This window comes from Podarcis raffonei, chromosome 8 (genome assembly GCF_027172205.1).
Source record: "Podarcis raffonei isolate rPodRaf1 chromosome 8, rPodRaf1.pri, whole genome shotgun sequence".
Taxonomy (NCBI): Eukaryota; Metazoa; Chordata; class Lepidosauria; order Squamata; family Lacertidae; genus Podarcis; species Podarcis raffonei.
Window position 1 is genome coordinate 23,992,988 of NC_070609.1, and position 24,610 is coordinate 24,017,597.

General features: G+C 40.8%; 1 protein-coding gene across 34 annotated transcripts in view; it reads right to left on the minus strand.

The window, feature by feature from the left end:
* The window catches only part of EPB41 (erythrocyte membrane protein band 4.1), a 274,098-nt gene that overhangs the window by 65,569 nt on the left and 183,919 nt on the right, over nt 1–24,610 (minus strand). For all 34 annotated transcript variants that reach the window (XM_053398548.1, XM_053398547.1, XM_053398553.1 and 31 more), the window contains 3 exons: nt 5,962–6,412; nt 3,338–3,568; nt 1,669–1,773 (listed from right to left, as the gene is read on the minus strand). In XM_053398548.1, coding sequence (XP_053254523.1) covers nt 1,669–1,773; nt 3,338–3,568; nt 5,962–6,408 — 783 coding nt within the window. In that variant the 5' untranslated portion in view covers nt 6,409–6,412. Of the gene's footprint in view, nt 1–1,668; nt 1,774–3,337; nt 3,569–5,961; nt 6,413–24,610 lie in introns of those variants that run through there.

Below are 24,610 nucleotides of genomic sequence, written 5' to 3' on the forward strand. Positions count from 1 at the left end.
TAATAGCACTTTGACTCTCGATACCAGGCAGTACAATATTACGGTACTGTGTACAGAAACTAGAATGAGGTTACCTGTTTCATTTTCACGTGACTTAAGCAGGATTTAGAAATCAGGTCTAGTGAGGTGAAAGAATAGCCTACTTATCCCTTAAGCTCATCTTTCTTAGCCCACAACATTTTACTCTACATGTAATTGGTATAGTTATGGTTAGGTTTAATATGAAGTACTTTGCCATCATTCTAATTGATTGAAGTGTTACAGAACCCACACAACTGAGCACAAAGGCCATTCATATTAACTGTTGCGGATCTGCAATTTTGCAAGCCAGGCATTTTTTTTTTAGAACATGCAATGCTTATGCTGCAACTGTTGGCTTTGCACAGCAATTAAAAAAAAAAAAATCCAAACACGGCCGTACAGTCTCTGAATGCAATCATGCATTCATAAAACTCATTCTGTCTGACTTAATCAAAAAGACAATGAGGAGTCTGGGTAATTAATGATACAGTTATCCTTTTATTATGTCGGGAATCAGTGGGAAATAATGCTCTCTTACAGGAAAGTATTAAGTTCTACAGAAACTCTTCCAGTGCTTCAAAGATAAACTATTAACTTTTGCTCTCTGGATCACAGTGTGGGGGGGAAAATCCCTTTCTTGGAAATAAATTATTTCTCACATGCAAGAACAAAAGATGTTATTGCTGCACACAGTACTATATACATACATACTATAAGCTCATTAGAGTTGCACATGGAGCTGTTGCATACCTGCCTACAATTCCCGTATTTGTTCAAATGACCAACAAGAACTACCCATGAATATATGCCTTCTGTCATTGACAAAGGGGCATGGAGAGAATGGAAGTAAGAGGTGTTGTCCTCAGTGTTCACTTCAAGTGCAGGAATCAATCTAAGATCCACCTGCAGACTTTTTTGCCAGCAACATCAAGCTCACAGATAAAGTAAATGGGTCCTATAATTCCTTTATTTGTACTCATTAGATCTGTGGTGATATACATAAATCGATCCGAGATTGCCATGAAAAAGACATTTTGATTAGTCATAATACAGCCATCTTCAACTATAGGTGCTCTCTTCCAGGAGTCTATCTATGGGCTGTGTGTCTCTTGGACATCCCAGAATATTCTGTTTAAAGAGTCATCTATGTCGTAACCATAATATTTCCTACTCCATTTGCAACACAATGGGGCATCTAGTTTTAATACCATCTTTCAGCACTGATTGGATCAAAATCTCCAAGTGACATTAAATTCTACAGCACAGGCTTAATTGGATAAGAATGAACAATGTAGAATGCCTCCACAAAAGATGTCTCTCTTCCCACTTCAAATACAACTTTGCCCTGCAGAGGCATTTCCAAAACAGTTGGGGAGAGATGCTGTCCACGGTACTGATTGTCAAGAAAATCCTTTATGTGTGGAGCATTATGTAGTTTCTGGGTATTTTAGCACCTTTCAGTGTTAAAGCTACCTTGTGCAAACTTCCATCAGTATGAAGTCAGACTAGAGAAGTAGGTATTACCTTTATTTTCAAAATGCATTTCAAAGTTTTATTTCTGTTTTCCCAATACATTTTCTTCTTTAATTAAACGCTTTAACATACAATCCTAAGCAGGTCATCTCTCTGTTTTTGCATTCTACTTACCTTGGAGCTTGGGGTATCCCAGATGGCCAGTCCAAAGTAGTCTTCTTCCAAAAGATTGAGGTGATCACATACTTTCTTAAGAAGATCTTGCCCTTTGGCATGTTTCTGCACATGAACACAAATCTGTCATATGTGGTCACTTTTGTTTTGTGCATTCTAATATTCACATCCACAAGGTTATTGTATACCTTCCTTAGGCATTGACTTGAACATCATTAGCCCTTAAAATGAACACTGATCACTTTTAGATTGTTTCATTAAGATGGCTCACTTGGATGCAAAGAGAAAAAGGATATTTTGGCAGAAAAGAGACCTCACGCTGCTCAGAAAAATATCTAGGAAATTCCTTCCATTTCAGGAACATTACTTTAGCAAATGCAGGTTCCCCAAACCATGGTTACTGTGGTGATGCAAATGCAGGAGGAAAAGAAGCCTTTCCTCCCTGATTAGTCTTGCTTCTGGTTTTGAATGGTTGGTGGGAAGGGAATGAAGCACTAATGAGTATCTCCTGCAAGTGTACACATATTGCTTGCCTTATAAAAGCAAAACAGAATTGAGAACCTAATGGTCCCCTTGTAACATCTGTTCTGTTTGACTAGTCAGCTGTTCTCTTAGAAAGTAGAAGGTCCCCAAACTCCTGTTCATATTTATTTGATATGGTGGAAAGTAAGATGCAGGTTTGTGGTGAGGGAGTAGTTCAACTTAACCAGGTAACAGGCAGGTAAATAAACACCCTGTTTAATCTAAACAGCAGTTCTCTAGAAGTTTGTACATGTGTGTTTGGCTAAGAGCCAAACCAATAATGTCCCCTGGAGCCCCAAACACATAAATCAGCAAAGCAACATTCTTTGTTTGCCAAGGCTTGAATTTCTATGCTCCAACAATGCCTTGCCCTCAGCTAACAGATCCCATTAAAAATACTCTAAATAGCTGCTTTATACTATCAGAACATTGTCTATTTTGGTTAGGAACAGTTCTCCAGGATTTCAAACTGGGTTCCTTTACTCAAAGACACTGGAGAGTGAACATGGGACCTTATGCAAGATTAGCATGTGTTCTGCTGCTGAACTATGGCTCCTTACCACATGCAGCAGCATGCCCAGTAGCTTCTACATCATTGCAAAAAGCTAAACCCCCTTCTACGCTCTGCACACAGGATGAAGATCTAAAGTTTATAAACACCACACTCACGTAAAGCCACTGCTGTATTAGCAGGCAGAAGCTAATCTTATGCAATAGTAAGAGTATCATTAGTGTTGTACATGGAGGAACTGACCTAATTATACAGGATCATTTAAGGTAACTGTTTTGCTCAAGCAGTCATGAAAACCCAGCCAAGATACGTATCTGCCCTGAGATTTAACCAGGGAACCTGAGATCATCTTATGGAAAAGTGATGCATCTTGATGCATCTTGACACTTGAACCCTTTCAATTTCACTCTGTAAAATTCTATTATTGTTAGTAGTAGTAATATTCCTGATAATGTCCTCAAATCAAGTGGGCTAAAAGTCCAAACAAAATACTGCTACTATTATCGTCTTCTAGACATTACTAAGCAATTTATCTTAAAACTGCAAATTGTATTCTTTAAACTATATTAATAAATTCTGATAGTGTTAAAAATCATTTTTCTTTTTAATAATAAAAATAGATAAAGATATGCTTACATCCAGGGAACACTCAAAAATTGTGTCATCCAGCAAAATAATCTTGCAGTGCATGTTGTTTCTGGGTCTTCTGGCTGTTTTCTGAGAACCTTTTAAGTCTTTGTCTGCTTTCACCTTGGTATTCTCCTTTTTTTCCTCCACCTGCTCCCCCTGCTCTCCTTCTTCCTTAATTTCAAGATCTTTATTTTCTGGATCTTGATCTTGATCTTCTCTCCTATCTTCCTGAGCAGGCTGAAATTAATGGATAAAAGTTAGCAATTTTGAACCAAAACACAAAAGTGGGTCTATTTTGAGTAGAACATAAATGTTTACAACCCATAGAGAAAAAATAGGGCATAGCCACAAGGAGAAGCTGAGAAGGTTCTGCTTCCATTTTAGTACTTTAGTCTTTCTGTTTTAGTGGGGGACAAGCTAGGTTCATAAGCCATAGTTTTCTCTAAGCATACTGTACATGGCCATGACTTCCAAAACTAGCAAACTACAGTTAGCACCGTGCCTCCATGTTTTAATTTGCAACCACAGTTTAAAGGATTGGAGACAATTCTAGCCACAGTTTGACAATTCATATATGTTAGAGAAAATGAAATGTTAGGAGTTATCAGCATACAATAGGGGAAGAAGTTGCATACAGGTCTACAGGATATTCACAAGCCTCCAGACCATGGTTTGGAGGACTGGGGTTGTTGTTTTGCAAGCCTTCAAAAGCTTCTTTAATGCTTTTTATATTTTTAAAATTCATACATATAATTGGAAACTGGGAAAGAGCATAAAATGTCAAAACTTGGTTATATAGGTAATGTTGTATAAATTTCCTTTTATTAAGCTGCTTTGAGATTTTTGATTAAGTGGTATATAAATCTAACAAAATAAATAATTATATAAACTAGAGCCTACTGAAATGCTTACCTTAATCTTTGGAATATATTACAATTTGCAATAGATTAAACCTCTTACCAATTACCGTATTTTTCGCCCTATAGGACGCACTTTTTGTCCTCCAAAAATGGAGGGGAAATGTGTGTGCGTCCTATGGGGCGAATGCAGGCTTTTGCTGAAGCCTGGAGAGCGAGAGGGGTCGGTGTGCACCGACCCCTCTCACTCTCCAGGCTTCAGGAGAGCCGCAGCGTCAGCCCCACAAGGTCGGGGGACAGCGGGGAGGCAGAACGCCGCCATCCCGCTGTCTCCCGATGTGGTTTGGAGGCTGACGGCGGGGAGATGCGTGCTTCTCCCCGCCGCCAGCCCCGCAAGCTCCGGGGACAGCGGGGAGGCGCAGCGTGTCTTCCCGCTGTCCCCGGACCTGGTCTGCAGGCGGGCAGCGAGGAGAAGAGCGCTTCTCCCCGCCGCCAGCCCCGCAAGCTCCGGGGACAGCTGGGAGGCGCAGTGCGTCTTCCCGCTGTCCCCGGACCTGGTCTGCAGGTGGGTGGCAGGGAGAAGAGCGCTTCTCCCCGCTGCCAGCCCCACAAGCTCTGGGGACAGCGGGGAGGCGCAGCGCGTCTTCCCGCTGTCCCCGGACCTGGTCTGCAGGCAGGCGGCGGGGAGAAGAGCGCTTTTCCCCGCTGCCTGCCCCACAAGCTCCGGGGACAGCTGGAAGGCGCAGCGCGTCTTCCCACTGTCCCCGGACCTGGTCTGCAAGCGGGCGGCGGGGAGAAGAGCGCTTCTCCCCGTTGCCTGCCCCGCAAGCTCCGGGGACAGCTGGGAGGTGCAGCGCGTCTTCCCGCTGTCCCCGGACCTGGTCTGCAGGCAGGCGGCGGGGAGAAGAGCGCTTCTCCCGGCTGCCTGCCCCGCAAGCTCTGGGGACAGCTGGGAGGCGCAGCGCGTCTTCCCGCTGTCCCCGGACCTGGTCTGCAGGCGGGCGGCGGGGAGAAGAGCGCTTCTCCCGGCTGCCTGCCCCGCAAGCTCCGGGGACAGCTGGGAGGCGCAGCGCGTCTTCCCGCTGTCCACAGACCTGGTCTGCAGGTGGGCAGCGGGAAGAAGAGTGCTTCTCCCCACTGCCGGCCCCACAAGCGCCTGGGGGGGAAATAAAAATTTTTTTCTTTATTTCCCCCCCCCAAAAAACTTGGTGCGTCCTATGGGCCGGTGCGTCCTATGGGCCGAAAAATACGGTAGATACTAAAGGTTGTATCTAACATTAGCCATATTTAGATAGACCCACTGAAATTAATGAATATGACTAACTTGGGTTCATTAACTTCAATGGATTTACTTCAAGTAGTACTTACCTGGATACAAATCTGAGGCTGCAGTTCTAGTCACATTTACTTATTAAAGCCACAAGTGTATGAGCAGGCTGCACATGTCAGCATGTTCTTGAATGCCTATTAATCACGTTAAAGGTAAAGGTACCCCTGACCATTAGGTCCAGTCACGGACAACTCTGGGGTTGAGGCGCTCATCTTGCGCTATAGGCCGAGAGAGCCGGTGTTTGTCTGCAGACAGCTTCCGGGTAACGTGCCCAGCATGACTAAGCCGCTTCTGACAAACCAGAGCAGCGCACAGAAACACTGTTTACCCTCCTGCCGGAGCGGTACCTATCTACTTGCACTTGATGTGCTTTCGAACTGCTAGGTGGGCAGGAGCTGGGACCAAACAACAGGAGAAAGAAAACTAGTTTGTGTCATATTTACCTGTGTTTCTGCACTGCTCAATGAGTGAAGATCTAAAGATGGGTCAGTCCTGAGCTCAGGTTCAGGAGCAGCTATTGGGGCTTTCAGCAGAATCTCCTCATTGAGATCGAGGTCTGTCTCTTCCTGGCCTCCTTCACCAAGATCCTTTGTTTCTGCCTCGTTACCTTCTTCCTCAGAGACCTGAGATTTGGGCCTCTTGAGGAATGATGAAAACAGGCGTGACAGGCCCCGACTTTCAGAAGTGCGCTCTTTGTTCTTGCTCTGGTCCTCTCGTGTAGGCGTGTCACCATTGGATGCTTTTAGCTTCTTCTTTGACTGATTATCCCCCTCAGGTGCTTTCTCCAAGAAAGCTTCCTGTGTTCCTGTTTCAGCAGCTACCTCCTCCTCTTTTGGCGGCTGCTGCTTGGGAGTCTCAGCCTCTGCCACTAAACTCTTTTCAGTTGTCATGTTTCTGTTGACAGAAATGTATAAGAAACTTAACTGAATAAATGCTATGTGATCACAAAACCACTGCAAACTAATCACAAAGCTCCAAAAGTAACAAGGGTGCTCTTGGTGTCCGCTTATCAAAGATGCAATTAATAATGGAAGCAGTAATTCTTGTTGTTCGAAACTATTTTCACATACAAGTATAGCCTTGCATGCAAGTGCACATTGTTATGCTATATAAACATCTAGCTACTTTTGTTACTTCAAGAATGTCTAGAATTATCATTCGCAATTATGATCACAGAAGGAGCACAAAGGCAGATGACCAAATCTGCCAAACTGGGTGCTAAATTACAATCAAAAGCATATAAACTGTGTGAAATAAATAAATAAAATGTTGTCATCTTAGAAATCAATATTAGAATGCCGGTATGAGAACCAGCCTACTGAACAGCAGGTATTTGTTGTTGTGGAGCTGTTCTTGCCAAATGCTCAGGGACTCAGAGCTCTCAGAGAGCATTCATACTACCTCAAGCACACTTTCAATTATACTGCATTGTCCCTCTCTCAAGACAAAACAAATGCAGTTCCACACAGAAGTGAATAACCTTTCTGGTCCAGTAGGCCAGACCCTTAACTGTCCCCATCCTGAAGGCCAAGTCTGACAGGTGGGTAGGCCTGTCAATCACCTGTTCATCACTATTTCACTGCAAACATTCCCCACAAGTAATTGAAGGCACATTACAACCCTAGTTAAATTCAAATATTGGTAGAGAAGAGTTGTTGAACCTCTTTATGCTTTTATCCAAAATGCAGGGGGCATCAGCATGGTGCAGGTGCACATGTGCCTGAGGAGGCCCTTCCTGGCAACAACAGAGCCACACACCCCTCCCAAAATAGACTTAAAACAGAATTCTTTTTCAGCAAATAGAACAGGATACAGTATGTGTCTAATTACAGGTTGTGTATATGGTCCTTTGTAAACTGCTTTGTGGTTTTTTGAAACAAGTAATACATAAATTTTATGAACAAAAAAATAGAAATAATAAATAAATTAGTTTCTGGGCCTGAAAATGGTGCCAATCTGCCCAAATGCATTGTGACTGATCAGAGTAATTTGTCCAAATTTTGGTGACCTGTTTGAAAAGTGGCCACCCCTAATTTTTAACTAAAGGCTGATTCAGACATAACCTGGTTCATACATAATGCTGATCCAGTAAACTATGTATTAGCAGATCAGGAGCAAAACGTTTGCTTGAACATTACTTCCTCAGGCCTCAGTTTTCCTAGTTTCTGAAACCATAACACATAACATAAAAGTCTCTTCAGCTCCTGTTATTTTGTTTACATAGATTTCTACCCTATCCTAAGGACATCCAGTGAAATTCATAAATTTGAACCCAGACCTCCAAATCCAAAAGTATATTAATTCAAAAGCTAGTGTCAGCTCTACAGAATTTCATGCAATAACATTTCCAGAGGTTAAGTGAAAAACACACTTCTGTTGCAAAATCATCTATGCCTTTGAGCAATTTGACTTTATCCAGACACACTAAACAGCTGAAATCTGCCATTCTGCTTGTGTAAGGCTATCCTTGCATTTCAAGAGAGCAGGGGAAGAGTGCATCTTTCATATTTCTGAAGTGAATGTTTTCTGTTAAAGGGCAGTTAGTTCATGTAATCAGTGGCACAATGTTTAGCATGGCTGCTGAGAAAGATAAGAGTCACATGTGAATTATAAACACTTATCATTTATATAGTGCATGTTAGGTTCCCAGGACTTCCCATACATTATCTTAGTAATCTTCACAAAAACACAGGCCCCAATGGACTCAGCAGGACTTGCTTCTGAGTAGACAACTAGAGCACTGTACTGTAAGTTACTGCTAACGAAACAAGGGCAAGGCAGCATAAAGCCAGCATGCATTTTAGTTTAAACTTAAATGTGGATATTTTTCATTCAATTTCTATGTAAGAAACACATCTGAAATGGGACATTTCCTCCTAAATTAAATAGAGAAATGTAATTTTAGTACATCAGGCATGTTGAAGAGGTTGATCACGATTGCCCAGTTGATCGCATGGGTATCTTAGATCTCTTCCAAAAAAGCTCAACAACTCTTGGCAATGACAATGAGTAGATCACAGCTTGTCTTTTTGTACTGTGAGTAGATCGCAGTCTTTTGGGAGTTGGACATGCCTGCAGTACATGATACCCTTTACCCTGTACAATCCAAACCCATCACTTGATATCATTGAGTGGAGCACTAATAGTGGCTCCCCTTTGGGCCAAAATCACAAATTATGTCAATGAAGAGTTGTGTCTTCAGTGTTCTGTTCTAGAGACAACTTCATGGAACTCCATAATACCACAGAAAGTTATAAACAGGCACCATTCCTACTGAGTTTCAGACACCTAGTATCCTGGCTTTCTCTGTTAGATGGAGAACTTGAACCCACAGCTCTAGTTCTGCTTCTCATATTATTATTTTTTTGTTGTTTTTGAGATTCTAAATTATTGAGGTTTTACATTTTGTAGGTTTAATTTATATTTTACATTTCATTGCTGTAAGCTACTTTGAGACCTTTATGGTGAAAAGCAGGGTATAAAATTTTAAAGAAATATAATGCCAGTTTTCTGAAATTGTAAAATCACCATTTGCAGTATTTCACCATATAATAAAACAGCTTTTCAACTCGTGCAAGTTCAGAGTCCATTCTTTACACCAGTAAAAATTATCCAGCCATCCCCAGCTACTCTGGTAGCCAATATTCGTTTTCAAATGGTATAAATTTAAATACACCTCTGAAGAAAAGTGCTTGGAAAAATAAATAAGGCTGTTTCTTATTTATAATTACACCAGATAGTGCAATGAGAGCTAAGGTGGGCTGAAGAAAGTATATGAACAAATATTTTCCAGCAACCTGCTTCCCTTCTGATATTTTGAGCTACAATTCCCATCAGCCAATGGCCAGGGATAATATCAGTTGTAGTTCAGCCTGGAGAATCCTGCAAATAATTATACCATCATCATACTGGGCTCCCTGCTATTTAGCTTGTGTGATGGAACTCCATCCTAACTGTGATAAGAGAAACTCCTTTCCTTGCTAGTTTTAAAAAGGTCTTTAAACCTCACTTTTTATTGAAGCTGTTAAGAATTATTTTACCTGTCATATGTTGGATAAGCTAGATGGCCACTTTGTTGTCTTGCTGGTCTGTATATTTTTAGGATGCTAAATTGATTCTTTAAATGTTGTGATAGGTTGTGTTTATTTTATGGATTTAATAGAATCATGAAATTGTAGAGTTGGAAAAGACCCCAAGGGTAATCTAGTCCAACCCTCTGCGATGCAGGACACTTTTACCCAACGTGAGAGTCAAATCCATGACCCCTAGATTAAAAGTCTCATGCTCTAATGACCGAGCAATCTAAGAGGCAGAGCCTGCTTGCTTGGGTGTCTATTTTATTTGTATACGACGTTGGGAGGCGACTACCTGAAAAGCAGTGTAGAAATATTTGAAATGAGGTGAAATAGATATGTTTCCATTCAGCCCTATCGTTAGAAAGAATGAGGGGACACAGGCAGCAGATGCTGGGGATGTGGGGCAGGATTGGCACAAGGCTGTTCCTCCTGAGCCTCCTGGTTCCCTTCGGCTGGAGGATGTTTGTAGGCTGTGTTACCTGTCACACATCACTAGGCTAGTCAGCTGCCCAAAGGTGTCATACACAATACTACGCTGCTGCCAGTACTGAAATAAGATTCAGCTGCTATTCTAGTCTGTCTGAACTTAAGAGTGGTAAGGGTCTTAAGAGTGGTATCTTGTCCTTCGCCTCTGAAAGCAAAATGTCTTGGACTGGTCCTACCATTCAGCAATGTGAGGACAGAGAGAAACAGAACTATACTTTGGGCTGAATGCCAAAACAACCTGCTTTGTTACTGAATTCTATCCAATCAACTGGGGAAAATACAAACAAAAACATCATGCTTTAGAAATCTTCTCAATCTACCACTCATGGCTTTGAAGTGGGGAATGAGGTATTAGTTTATGTGCAACTGCAGCCCTAATTGCTATTTCTACATAGTAAGCAAGACATGCCCTTAAAAAAAGCCATTTCCAGTTTTAAAAAGTAAACTTGGGACAACAAAGATTGTCGCAGGACTGACTGTTTATACTGGCCTGTTGTATTCACAGGATATACAATTCATAGCTGGGGTTTGCTTAGATAAATTAATGTCTCTAAGTCTTCCTGAGAATAACAATATACAGGGAAGCCTTAGCAGCATCAGCCAAATAAGCTTAGCAGGAAAAACAAGAGGATGCAGAGATGGGCACATACAAGCGGTTCCTTTTCCTCTTATCTCCTTTGCTCCTTCATTGTGTTCTTATTCTGTTTTTAGACCCCCTAAGTATGATCACCTGGAGTCTTTTTTCTCTCTCCTTTCAAATGAAACTTGGCAGCCTTAGCAGGATGTAAAACAAAGCACCTTTTAATTTTAAAAACATAATTATTTTTAAAATAATTAACAGGGCACTTTAAAAAAAAATCTAAATAAACAACGAGATGGAGCCAAACATGCCCTTCTGCTCATAGAAAGCTCTTCTGCGTATGGAAAAGTTTTATAGCTAACACCAGTGCCTTGTGTGAGAAATGTTAAACTAAATGCAATTTCCTGCACAAGCAGAAACATGAGATCTGTTACAGAACCTATTATAGCACTACACAAATTCTTAAACGTTTGCAAAACAGGGCAGTGGCTATATTCCTTCCGTTCATGGTTTTTTGTATCCAACCCTATAATCTGTCTCCAAAACATTATTACCACTATAAATGTCACAAACATACAAAAATCCAACCTCAAAGTCAACCAAGTTCTGTAGACAGCAGCCAATGGGGTAACAGTGGGGGCAGAAAAATGAATAGCAGGATATCTTAGGGAAAGTAGCACTAAGCACACAGAAAATGTGAATAACTTGACCCAAACATCATAGTAGACGGGGGAGGAGTTAATCTGTTTTCTAAGTGAAATGCAGAATGCTGGAGAGTTGCTTCTGTGGTGAGAGTATGAATGCAGTTCATAAACAAATCTCTAAGATGGCTTCTTGGTCATTTTGCTTTACATTGTTTGGTTTGATTTATATTAATATTTTGTTCACCACTTTTAGAGCCTTTGAGTCATATAAGGTAAAGGTAAAGGGACCCCTGACCATTAGGTCCAGTCGTGGCCGACTCTGGGGTTGTGGCGCTCATCTCACTTTATTGGCTGAGGGAGCCGGTGTAGCTTCCGGGTCATGTGGCCAGCATGACTAAGCCACTTCTGGCAAACCAGAGCAGCACACGGAAACGCTGTTTACTTTCCTGCTGGAGCGGTACCTATTTATCTACTTGCACTTTGACGTGCTTTTGAACTGCTAGGTTGGCAGGAGCAGGGACCGAGCAACAGGAGCTCACCCCGTCGCAGGGATTCGAACCGCCAACCTTCCGATCAGCAAGCCCTAGGCTCTGTGGTTTAACCCACAGCGCCACCCATGTCCCTAATTGAGTCATATAGCAGTATACAAAAATATCATAATGTAGCATAATATAACATCCTGAATGGGATGTGGTAGTAATATGGAAAAAACAAAAAGACTCATTGCATTTTCACATGGAACCCTTTTTTATTCAGCAGAGGCTACCAGGCAAGGGACTGTTTATGAGCACCACTGTTTAAAAACTGTGGAAAAATTAAATTATTTCAGCTTGTTTGTGGCTGAAAATAATTTTAAAAACATATGCAATATAAATTATTTATCTGTTGATAACTGTGAGGCACAATCAAGCCAACTTCAGCACTTTTAGGTCTCACTGATTTCAAACAGTGAAGTCACATATTTCACATATTTAACTAAGCCGTCTTTCTAGAACATCATGAAGCAGCAGCTTTAGACAAGATTTAGATTTATACAAACATTCAATTGTCTGTTCAGTCATGAACTTACTGGAAAGCGACTTTCCGTTTCAGCTCTCATTTGTAATCTAGTACCTCATAATGTCACTGGAGGATGAGTGGTAGGGCTTGATAATCTCACCTGCTCCTCTTGCCAGCTTCAGAGGCCAAGATGAGTCTGAAGCCAGAGCTACAGAAGCAGGCTGTACTCTTGAGCTTGGATAACCTATCAGGCACAGAAGCAGAGCAGGCTCAGAGCTAAAGGAGGGAGGTGGAAGCTTGCATCCACAACTGAGGGGTACTCCAAGCTCAGAGCACCAGTTGGGTTCAAAGGCAACTCAAACTTCTCTGCCTGCCTGCGCCAGCTCTGAGTTATTGGGGAAGGACTTATTTTCTACCCTCCTCCCAGTTCCAAGGTTAGAGCTCGGAAGAGGATGAGTTATTTATTGCTTTCACTTCATTCTGCATATGAGAAAAAGGAGAGAATATCAGGAAGAATCTCCCAATTTCTTTTAAATGTTCATACTCTGAGTATATCCAGGTCTTTTCCAAAGTGGTACATTCTTGAGCTACATCCTTGCATTAATACATTATTATTATTATTATTAATCAGAGACTAGAGTTATTTGTTAAATCTGTGAATTTAGCTTGGATCTAGGAACCATAGAATTGTAGAATGCTTTCCATTAGTAAAAAAATTAATAATAGTTTCCATATCAATCTGTGAGGAATACTTTTAAACATTACAATAACCCATGATGCTTGTGGTAGTACATATACTGAACACTTCTTTTGTTCCCCAATTATGATAGACTCTGCACAGTATTAGAAGCTGAGATACGAAAGCTAGGAGCTAAATGACACCTTAAACCTAGGTTATGGGCACAAGAACGGAATGTCTAGGCACGCTTTTTTATAACAAGAGTACAAAGCTGAAAATGAATGAACTGCACCTAAATAATCTTATGTTCATTTTTAACATGGTCTAGTCCTTCCCTTGCCCACCCCCTAATATTCTTAAGAAGTCTCTTCTCTAGTCTTCAGAGGGTGGCTGGAAGTGGGGAGGCAAAAAAAGGTCCTCCTTTCCTTCCACTCTGCAGTTTTAATCTAAAATCTTAGGCGCAGTACTGCACCCAGAGCTCAGAAACTGCTCACACTAATGAAATTCCCTGTCGCAAATGTGCCTAGAACAATGGGAGTTTCGAACACTAACTCTGCAACCAGCCCATGGAGATGCAATACTATTGGCAGGAGTCTCTGGTTTTCCTGTATACCTTAAAGAAGTATATCAAATTTGTGACCTAGTGTGTCACAAATAGATCACTGTCAGCACAGCTGCACACCAGCATGAAAGCTATTTCCTTTGGAATAGGGATAGGCAGAAGACTGTGCAACAGTTATGCACATAATGTATACATATGTGTAAAATAAGTGAGGGGCACTGTCTTTTTTACATCTATATTCTTCTTTTCCTACAAGAAGCTTACGAAAATGTACATTATTCAGGTTCCCCACCTCTGCACAAGAGAATAGGCTGCTATTATCTACCTAGGATATCTAAATTCTTTCCTCAAGCCAGTTATCTCAACACGCAACAAGGAACAAATATTTCATTGTGTGATTTTTAAAAACAGCCGGCAATAAGTGTTTATGTATTAAGCTTGTTCTGTATTATATTATATTGGATAACACTTAAAGCAGTCAAAATAATATTCTCTTGTTTCTGATGTATATGATGACTTTAAACACCCTAATAAGCTATTAGCTGTTTAACATTGCCATTATTATCTAACAACCCTTTCAACTGAGTAGTTAAGCATATCTAGGATGGAAAAAGTGCTTCTGATAGCACTCTGTGATCCTGCCAAAACCCTGGTCTTGCTGTGGAATGACAAGATGCTGAGTACAACCAATACAATTGCTCTGAAGCACCCTCTCTAATACAGGAAAAAAATGTTTTTAGCCCTATAGTATACTGGGGATCTGCATTCTATGAAATCGGCTGGAAGACAGCAGGAAAACAGGTGACAAAAGTCCTGCTGTGAAGCTGGCTGAAAGTAGATTGTGCCTATCTGATGGTGAAAGCAGCAAAAAGGACATATTTTGCTACCTCCATCACATCCTCAATGAATCATCCAGCAGAGCTCTTCAGGTCCATGAATTGTTGACATGTGTATCAGTGGGCAGTGTCCAGGGCACCTCAGAGACTTGCTGCGATTTGCTTGCTAGCCACTTTGAAGACAAATTTGTCTACCTCCATAGCAGACTTGACACCACAGTTGACACAGCTCCAATTAAGCAATTCTGCTACCTAGCAGAGTTCAAAATGCATGTACATGCAAGGCCCGATACAGCTTGTTATCAGGTTACTTGAGAGACCATGTTACCCCCTTACATACTCAGTACATTCTGCCAGAGACTCTCCTTGAAGTCCCAAAAATATCAGACACCTGCTGTACAGCAACTTAGAGCAGGGTTTTCTGTGGGGCTGCCTGTGTTTCAAGATGTGTTTTGAGATCCGTGTTCAGATGCTCACTATTTGTAGGTCCAGTTTTTGGAAACAGTTGAAGAATTTAGGGGGAAATTAGTCCACATTTCAATTAAAAATAATTTCCAAAGTTCATATCAAGAATAAAAACAAGAATATCCAACAACAAACAAAATAGGATAGATGGCATTAATGCAGGGGAAATTAGGACCAACAATAATACCTGAAATCAACAAAGACCAATTTTGTTGTCTTGTGTGCAAATTGATGTATTCAGCGATTTAAGTCATTCAGTCCTCAACTCACATTTACATTATCAATGTAATGCCTCAATTCAGAATAGGTTATAATTTACTCAGACTAATCTGTAAATTTCCATGTTCAATTTGAACTTCTGAAGTCTGGTCCCCTTTCTTTCATCGGTCAAACCACACAGTCCTCCCCACCTCACCTTATAAATGGTCTTATTTTCTCTTTGTTCTTGCCATTAATATTGGATTTCCCTCTTCCTTTTGTCCAGAACTTCTTTTCCAATAGATATCCAGCTGATAAAGATTTCCCCAATGTATCCCTGGTCCCAACCAGCTGCCCGATTAAGCTTCTGTTTCATTTTGTATTAAAAACACTCAACTGGGAAATACTTAATATCCCTGATTCCATTTAGGAGAACCTCCAACGCAGATGTTGCTAGGAAGACAGCAGGGGGGCATATGCTGTGAAAACCTGGGCCAGTTTTAAAGCAATCTTTTGATTTCCCCCTTCTCTCTGTTGTGCTAAATACAGGCTTCTTTTAGAACCCTCAGACACAGGACAATCAGTCTGCAATTTTCAGTTTTCATTTTCAAAGACAGCCTGTGTGTGTGTGTTTACTTAGAAGTAAATCCCACTGTGTCCACTAAGGTTCACTCCCAAATAACTGTGCAGTCTTATTGCAGCTTAAATGATTCCCAAGATACTAATTCAAACAGGAAACTATACATTAAGTAACAGACAAAACCATCACAATATAGCTAATGTCAAAAACATAGTAGAAAAGGGGCGGGTTATACAATGGAAACACTGACTGGGCAAGATCCACAATAGCGTTAAGCATGCATCTGTTCATGCCACAGAGCTTCTCCTCTCCCCTGTACCCCCAAAATCTCCTTCAGGAGTCAGTGAAATTTCCAGAGCAGAATGGAGGGGTGCAGGGGAAAAGAGAAACAAAAGGTTTCACTTGTGCAAGCAGATTTCCATTGCAGAAATGAGCGAACATCACTGAATATCATCCACTATGGCCAAGTTCAGATATCATTTTCCATATTTTGATGTAACTATTAGAAATAATCAGTGTTCCCAGATTTAAGCTACTGTTTCATGTTAAATGTCTTAGGTTTCAACCCACTTCTCAATGAAATTCAGGACAAAACTGACTGATTTTAGCTGATCTTATTTACCTTCCGTAGGGCAAAACTAGACATTATATGGAAGACCAGTGTAAAATTCACTTTATTTTACTTCATTATGTTTTATGATTAGCAACCAAAGGTGATTATTATTTGGTCAGAGAAGTGCTGAAAGGGATTTTTTTTTCTGATCACAGTCAATCTCCCAACCTGCTTTTCCACCTGCAGAGAAAAATATACCATTTTGCTCCCATTGCAATGGGAAAGCAGTTGAGAGGCAATTTTGTCTGGAAAAAGCAACCCACAACCATTTCACTGTTTGTGTGATCAAATATGTAGCCTCCCACAAATATTTTTTCTTCTGTTAAAGAGTCAGGAAACTTTTATATTATTTTACTTCACAAAACTCACAATAAAAAATCATTTGCTTCATGCCCTCAATGCACTTTTTTAAAAATTGCTGTTTGCTAGAGAGGCATAACAAAGTCCATGGTTTGAAAATATCTTTCTTAGAGTTCTACAGAATTCTTCACCAGGCTGTTAGAAACTCAGATATATAAGCTAGGCACCAAATGGTGCCTTAAATATATGATCCGTCGCCACAACAGAATGTCTATTTGCCATGGAGTTGAACTAGATAACCCTCAGGGTTATCTTCCAATGCTATGATTCTATGATCTCAAATGCATTGCTTGACTGTAGCTTGCTCTTACAATAATTCACTTGTCCCAGTATGCTGCAAGCAGAAAAAAACAGAAATGGAAGTGGTATTAACAATGGACTAAGGCAGAGGTTTTTAAAATATGGGTGCCAACCTAGCACCCAGAAAACTCCATGTAGTTGCAAATGGACCTTCTCCAGTAGCAAAACATGCCTGACACCTGGGGTATTTCAAACAATGGTCTTGATGTTATGATGAAGAGTTATGAAGGATTTGAAAGCTTACTCACTATTTTCTGACATTCTGGTTGGACCTAATAGGTAATGCCTCACAATGGATTCTGCAATACTTCCTAATCAACACGGCTTCCTTTGCTTTTATCTGTCTAAGACTCTAAGCAAACAACGCATTAGCCTCCAAACAAGTATTCATCTTCAATTTGCACCCAATAAGTTACATCCAGATCCAAAATAATTCTGATTGTTAAAGGCATAATTCCAAACATATTACCTATTAGCTTCAGCATGTAGATGTGGCTTACAGCAGAACCAACAAGACAATTTTGTAAAAATCCACATTCAGAGTATAAAGGAATAAAAAGCCACACAAATCCGCTTTTCTGCAAACACTGTTGATATCATTGTTAGAGTTAAAACCACAGTGATGAAGTCCCTTTAAACAAATCCAGCATAAAAATGCAGCGCGGGACCAAAAAGCTGGCTATGATCATACTCTGTGCTAGCCAGAAAATGCCTGGTTTCTGCTGATGTAATCAAAACCTTCTTAAAGCCACCCCTTCTATATTTCCTCAAAAGCAAATTAAAACAAATTATTTGGTATGCTATCATAAGAACTAAGGGATCAGAAGCACTTTCATGAAAAACCCACTTTTTAAAAGTAAACAATTATACCTGATTAGTGAAGTAGGTACCGTATATTTCTTATGTGCCAGGTGATTATAACATAGATGACCACCACAAACCTATCAATTGTTCATAAGATAAGCAGTAATCAAAGTCTACAGTCCTTGCTCTTTCACATTGTGAACTTAAATAGCAGTAAGGAGCTATCCGGCAAGCTGCATTAAGTAAGCCTGCAATCCTGAAGTGTAAATCCCACCAAACTTAGTAGGTCAAGCTGCAAGACTCACAACCTGATCCTATGTTTACTCAGCAATAAGTTCAATGGAGTTTGTTCCCAAGTAAACATACATATGATGGCAGCCTTGTTTTTATCAGTTTTACTAGATAAGAAATAGAGAAAAGCAGACTTGATGCTACAAGTCCTATGAAATATCAGAATGAAGCTGATTTCAGAAGCACATGCCTAGCTTTGGCTCAATACATCATGGCTGGGATCCAAACAGCTACCTGAGGTGAACCCTATGAGTTGTCTGCCCAGTAGTTCCCCAGTACTTTTTCTTCTTTCAACACCAGACCTATAATTTTTTCTCCAAAGTTTGTAGTATCAGAGTGAAGTAAGAGTGAAGCCAAACATTGATTTTAGTTTTATAAATCTGTTATTTTACCAAAGAAAATCACAAGATAGAAAAAAGTTAGTATTATCAATAGTTTTAACATTTACAGTGCATTTCTATACATGCCTATGTAGAAAGAAGTCCCATTTCAACGGCTCCTACTCACAGGAAACCTTGTATAGACTTGCAGTCTTACTACAGCAGACTGCAGTCTTCATGTAGCAGAATGATGCAAGAAAACAGGATGTAAAAAATACACTTGACCTTCGTAACACTGTACATAGAACACACCCATTTCTGGTGAAGCAGCAGTTACTCACAGAAGGAGCATGTTACCAATATAGAGATTTGCTACTGCATAATAGGCAACAGGAGAAATCACTCCCAGAAAGGAACATGGGGCAATATTAGCAGGGAAAGGGCATTTCAGTGAACAATTGCATTCACCTTTCTGTCACTTGGACTACTAAGGATGAATTATATTGCCACCAAATTTCTATATGAAAATCACTTCCATGTGCCATTATACATCACTGAGAGAAAGATTACACAAATATGGAAAATCTTCACACACTAGGACCTACAGGGATATGACTTTAATGTAGACAGATGAATGAATTGGGATAAAGGTGCCAGAGCATACAAAGTTACCCAGTGCATTCCTCAGAGGGTTGAAATAAATGTCTTTCCACAATCCCAGATATATTATGACAGAGGTGTGAAGTTTCAGATGCCCAGGGGGGAGGGGATTGATGCAACCCTCCAAGCTTCTCCATCCAGCCTTCAGGAGCCAGGCTGGAATGTTCCTTAACTATGATAATACTTGTTTGCCTTGATGGAGTTGGGATATACAGTATTTGTGTGTGTACAGAAACTTTTAACTTTTGTGTGACTGGATGTAACTTACTATGCAAAAGGCAAAGAGTTACATCCTCCCTACTTTTCCCTCTGGCAAATGTCAGTGCTCCCTATCAAAGGTTTCCCATGCAAGATTGCAGGCCTTGAGCTGAGAAAGGTTCCTCACTTCTGTATAAGGTTTTTAATATTAGACATACTTGGAGTCTACATGTTAAAATCAAAGGATCTAAGTTAACATTTCAATGGGTCTACCATGAGTATAACTTAGATTACTGTATCCTGCATCTCTTAAGATGGAATAAAAAATGTCATCATAGAATCATAGCACTTTAGACTTGGAATGGACTCTGACAGTCATCTAGTCCAACCCCTGCAAAATGCAGGAATAGCAGCTAAAGAATCCCTGACAGATGCCCATTCAACCTCTGCTTAAAATCAAAACTTAAAAGCTATACTTATTCTCATTCATTGCTGTAACATATACAAATCAAAATTATTCACTCAAAAAAATTGATTCATTCTATTAAAACAGATAAGATAGAAAGCCAAGTAATGAGGTCAATGCAGAATTCTAATCCTCACTGAGAGACAGGTACAACAAGGAAATCCACAACAGAAGTTGACATGAGACACCATTCGTGGTCATTAATTAGAGCAAATCCACATCCTTTATTAAAATAACCCTAAGATTTTCTGTTTGGGTGAATATTTTGTAAGTCTGGACAGGGTTGCTGCTATGTCAGTACTTGTGCCAGTGTACCTGGCATCCTGTGGCTTGTACTTTGGACTACCACCCTCCTGTAAGGGCTCCACTTGTCCCACATCTGTTATGACTTAGGAAACTTTCACATTCCAACGTATTGTCATGAAAACACACAAGTGAAATAAACTCCCTATTCTTCCCTCCAAGTGATGACAAGCTTAATTGATACTTTAAGTTAAAACTGTTTCCATAATGGAAACAATTAGATATTGGTAACATACATTTTCTATGACTTTAATTGTTTGTGCTGCCTCACCAGAAATGAATTCAAACTGGTTTTGGATTATTTATCGACCAGCCCTAGATATCATGGTCAATGATATTGAAAGTCAAAGAGAAATTGAAGAGAATCAGCAGGGTCACACTCACACTATTTCTCTCCTAACACAGGTCATCAAGCAGGGTGATCACAGTATATAGTTTTACTGTCCTGAGGTGGTGGGCCAACATAAAATTGACAACTTGCAACACTGCATTCAGTGAGCCTGAGCATATCCAATTTTTGCTTTGAACAGCAGGCCTTAGGAAGAGGTTATAAAACACTAAACTAAATAAAAAAGCATAGATTATTTAGAAACAAATTCCATTCCACTCAATGGCACACTGCACAGTAATGTGTTCGGAATGGAAATGCCAGATTCAAGATTATTGCTCTCCTAGTCTGTCATGGTCACTGCGAATGAGGATGCAGAGGAGAAAATGACACACCAGTGAATATAGCATCAACTTTTCAGATGATTTGTGTTTTGTGTAAAAACATTTTCCCTAACCTGCTATATTTTAAGTTTATTTCCTCTGTTTTAAGCAGTAAATCATTCTACTTTGCAAGAAGAGTTAACTCACAAACCATAAAGAACACTAAGACCTAAATAGTTTCAGAAAATGAATACTTTGAACACTAATTTCCAAAAGGTAAAATAAGATCTATTTTGCCGAAGCAAAAACACGTGTGGCCATGTTAACAGAAATAATATAAGCAAAGAGACAGGAGACCATATCAGTACAGCACACAGGGAAAATGTGTGACTGATATGAATGAAACTGATAATATTGAACCATGTAAGAACTGTATCATTAAAAAGAGGCTAAGGAGCAGTGTTAGAAACTGAGATATGAAAGCTAGGAGCTAAATGGCACCTTAAATCTAGATTATGGGTGCAACAACGAAATGTCAAGGCACACTTTTTATAACAGGAATACAAAGCTGAAAATGAGTGAACAGCACCTAAAATCTTATGTTCATTTTTCACATGGTTTGCCCACCCCACTAATATTCTTAAGTCTCTTCTCCAGTCTTCAGAGAGTAGCTGGAAGTGGGGAGGCAGAAAAAAGTCCTTTCCTTCCACTCTGCAGTTTTAATCTGAAATCTTAGGTGCAGTACAGCGCCCAGAGCTCAGAAACTGCTCATGCTAAGGAAATTCCCTCTTGCAAAATGTGCCTAGAACAATGGGAGTTTCGAACACTGCTAAGGAATAAACCCTACACAAATCCAAAGTGGAGTCCCTAAAACGGTTGGATGGTGCCAGTGTTCAAAATTAGCCTGGCTATTGACCACATGTGACCAAGCAAAGATGCCTGGGGGTCAGCTGTCTATATAATAAGCCCATCAAAAGTAGTAGCCTGCCCTGCCCTGCTCAAGACCATTAATCTATGGTAGGTTGGCTGCACTGAATTTTCTGCATTTGCCTTCATGTACAGTCATACTGAATGTTACGTTTCCTTCAGGTTGAGCATTTTCAGGTTGCGTCCCACAGCGACCTGGAAGTACCAGAAAGGGTTACTTCCGGGTTTCGCCACTCGCCCGCAAAATGATGCCACGCGCATGTGCAGAAGCAGTGAATCCCGACCCGCGCATGCCCAGATGCGGCTTGCGTTCCTTTCAGGTTGTGAATGGGCCTCCGGCTCGGATCCCGTTCACAACCAGAGGTACCACTGTAATTCCTTCTGGCCAATGGCTACCAGGCTGATTTCTATCCAAACCCAACCCTTCTGAATGCAAGGTTAAACTTGACAGTCTCAGGTTTTCAAGTACCGTATTTTTCCCTCTATAACACGCAGATTTTTTTCTCCTAAAAAGGAAGGGGAAATGTCTGTGCATGTTATTGAGCGAATGTGTGGTCCCTGGAGCCAAATGGCGCGAGGGGAGGCAAAAAAAATCAGGCAAAAATCAAATCGCGCGTCTCGGAGAAGGAAAACCTGAAAAGAGGAAGCGGCTGCTTTCCTGCATTCTGCCTCAGGGTCTTACTGCCCACCCTCCTATGTTTCCTTGCTGTGTTTGCTCAAACGGAACAAAGAGCAGGGAAAGCCCCTCCTCTCCAGGCAAGCAGAGGGGAAAGCAGAGTGTCTCCTCTGTGCTCCGGTGCTGCTGAAAACATGCAGGAGGGAGAGAAGGAGAGAGGGAGAGAGGGAGAGAGCACTGGCTGGCTTGGGTGGGTAGGTGAGGGAAAACTTTTGCCTTCCTTTCCTGCCTCCCGTTATACCCCTCTCCTGAATTCTTAGCCAGCTGCTTCTCTGCACACCCCTCTCCTGCTCCTTGTCCCTTCTGTGTTTTTCCTTCCCTCCCCACTTAAAATGTGGTTAAAAAGCATGGATCCACATGGATCCTCAGGATCTTTGCATTGGGTCACCCCAAATTCACCATCAGATCACATAGCATGTCCATGGCTACAGCCTGCCCCCAAAAAATCACGCACCCACTGTTGCCTGGGGCTGCAATGGTGCAAAAATGTGGTTAACAAAGCATGGATCTACATGGATCCTCAGGATCTTTGCATTGGGTCACCCCAAATTCACCATCAGATCACATAGCATGTCCATGGCTACAGCCTGCCCCCCAAAAATCACGCACCCACTGTTGCCTGGGGCTGCAATGGTGCAAAAACGTGGTTACAAAACATGGATCCACATGGATCCTCAGGATCTTTGCATTGGGTCAGCCCAAATTCACCATCAGAGCACATAGCATGTCCATGGCTACAGCCTGCCCCCCCAAAATCACCCACCCACTGTTGCCTGGGGCTGCAATGGTGCAAAAACGTGGTTACAAAGCATGGATCCACAGGGATTCTCAGGATTTTTGCATTGGGTCACCCCAAATTCACCATCAGATCACATGTCTGTGGCCACAGCATGAAGCACAAAAATGATACATCCACTGTTTCATTCAGAATGTTTTTTCCCTTGTTTTCCTCCTCTAAAAACGATGTGCGTGTTATGGTCAGGTGCGTGTTATAGAGTGAAAAATACGGTAAATGGTAGAGTGCAGCCTGCTCATACACTTCTAAGAACAGAAGTTTGGGTTTATCCTATGAATACCAAACACAACAAGACTGCCTATGTGGATGTTACTATCATGGGGATTTACTGTGCCATAGGCAGTCACTTAAGAGGAAAAACTTTGCTCTTTCACCTCCTCACGTGAGCAAAATTTGGCTAAGCAGTAGTGCCACTGCACCATAAATGCCAGTACATCCATGGTAGACTTCCAACTTTCTCTTAAAAACAACTTACACAACTGTGATTCCATGCACTAGTAACAGAGCACAGATTATACAGCAAAGCAAGAAGGAATTAAACGTATGCAAATCAGCAGCCAATAATTTCTAGGGTAACTCTTTTCCTACTATATCAAAACACAAAAGTTATCACATGCTCATCATTGGAAAGTTTGGCTGCTGCTTGAGTTAGAAAAACTAAGATGGATCCTACAGCCAAATAATGTATACTTTAAAACCAGTATTTTCTGCTTCTTGTGACACAGGCAACCTAATAAAAGATTTTCCTTGCATTCATAAGAATTAATTCACGTGCTGAACCTACAAGAAGCCCTTTCAATTAATGTCAGCAATATCACATTGCTCTGATTTCCCAACAACAGATGGGAAAAACTATCCATCATAGCATGTGGGAGGGCAAGTACAAAACTTCACAAGATGAAAGAGATGCACATTTACCAGCACAGATGCTTTCCCTATGAACACACAAATGAAGATAGATACACTAATGATATGGTCTTTTTTCTCAGCCCATTTTTTTTAAGTTGCCTATCAAAACAAATACAACAGCACTTCCTAGACAGTGTATTTGTGGCCAGATAAGATGACAGATAAAATGATTATAATAGTTACAGATTTCACAAAGCCCTGCTTATGAGAATACCAAAATTTTACTAATGCTTCTTCCTACCCCCAGAACTAGCAAAACCTACCCAAAAAACTAAACAGCTCCTTTAAATGAGAACTAGAACATCATGAGTTAATATCTGGAAGTTTAATGTGGAACTACTGCTCACAAGATTAAACAGGACAAGCATTAACAACTAATATTATTATCTGGATTAACTACAAGCCATGAACATTCCAATCTAATCTATTTGATAAACAAAGCCAAATCTGTCTGCACTTCAGTGTACTACTCTCTGAAAAGTTTTATAATCTCATCCCCTACTACAACAGTGGTTTCCAAACTGTCATCTTTCAGGGACTCTTTTCCATGCTTATCTGCCAAGGAACCCCTGAATGATTATTCTGTGAAACAACTATGTTGCAAAAGATTTGGGATATGATCAGATTCTAGCACACACATTCACTTTATGCAGGACACTGGCCAGACAAGTTAAGACTCACCACTATTCCTCATGAACCAAGTGTGTGACCTA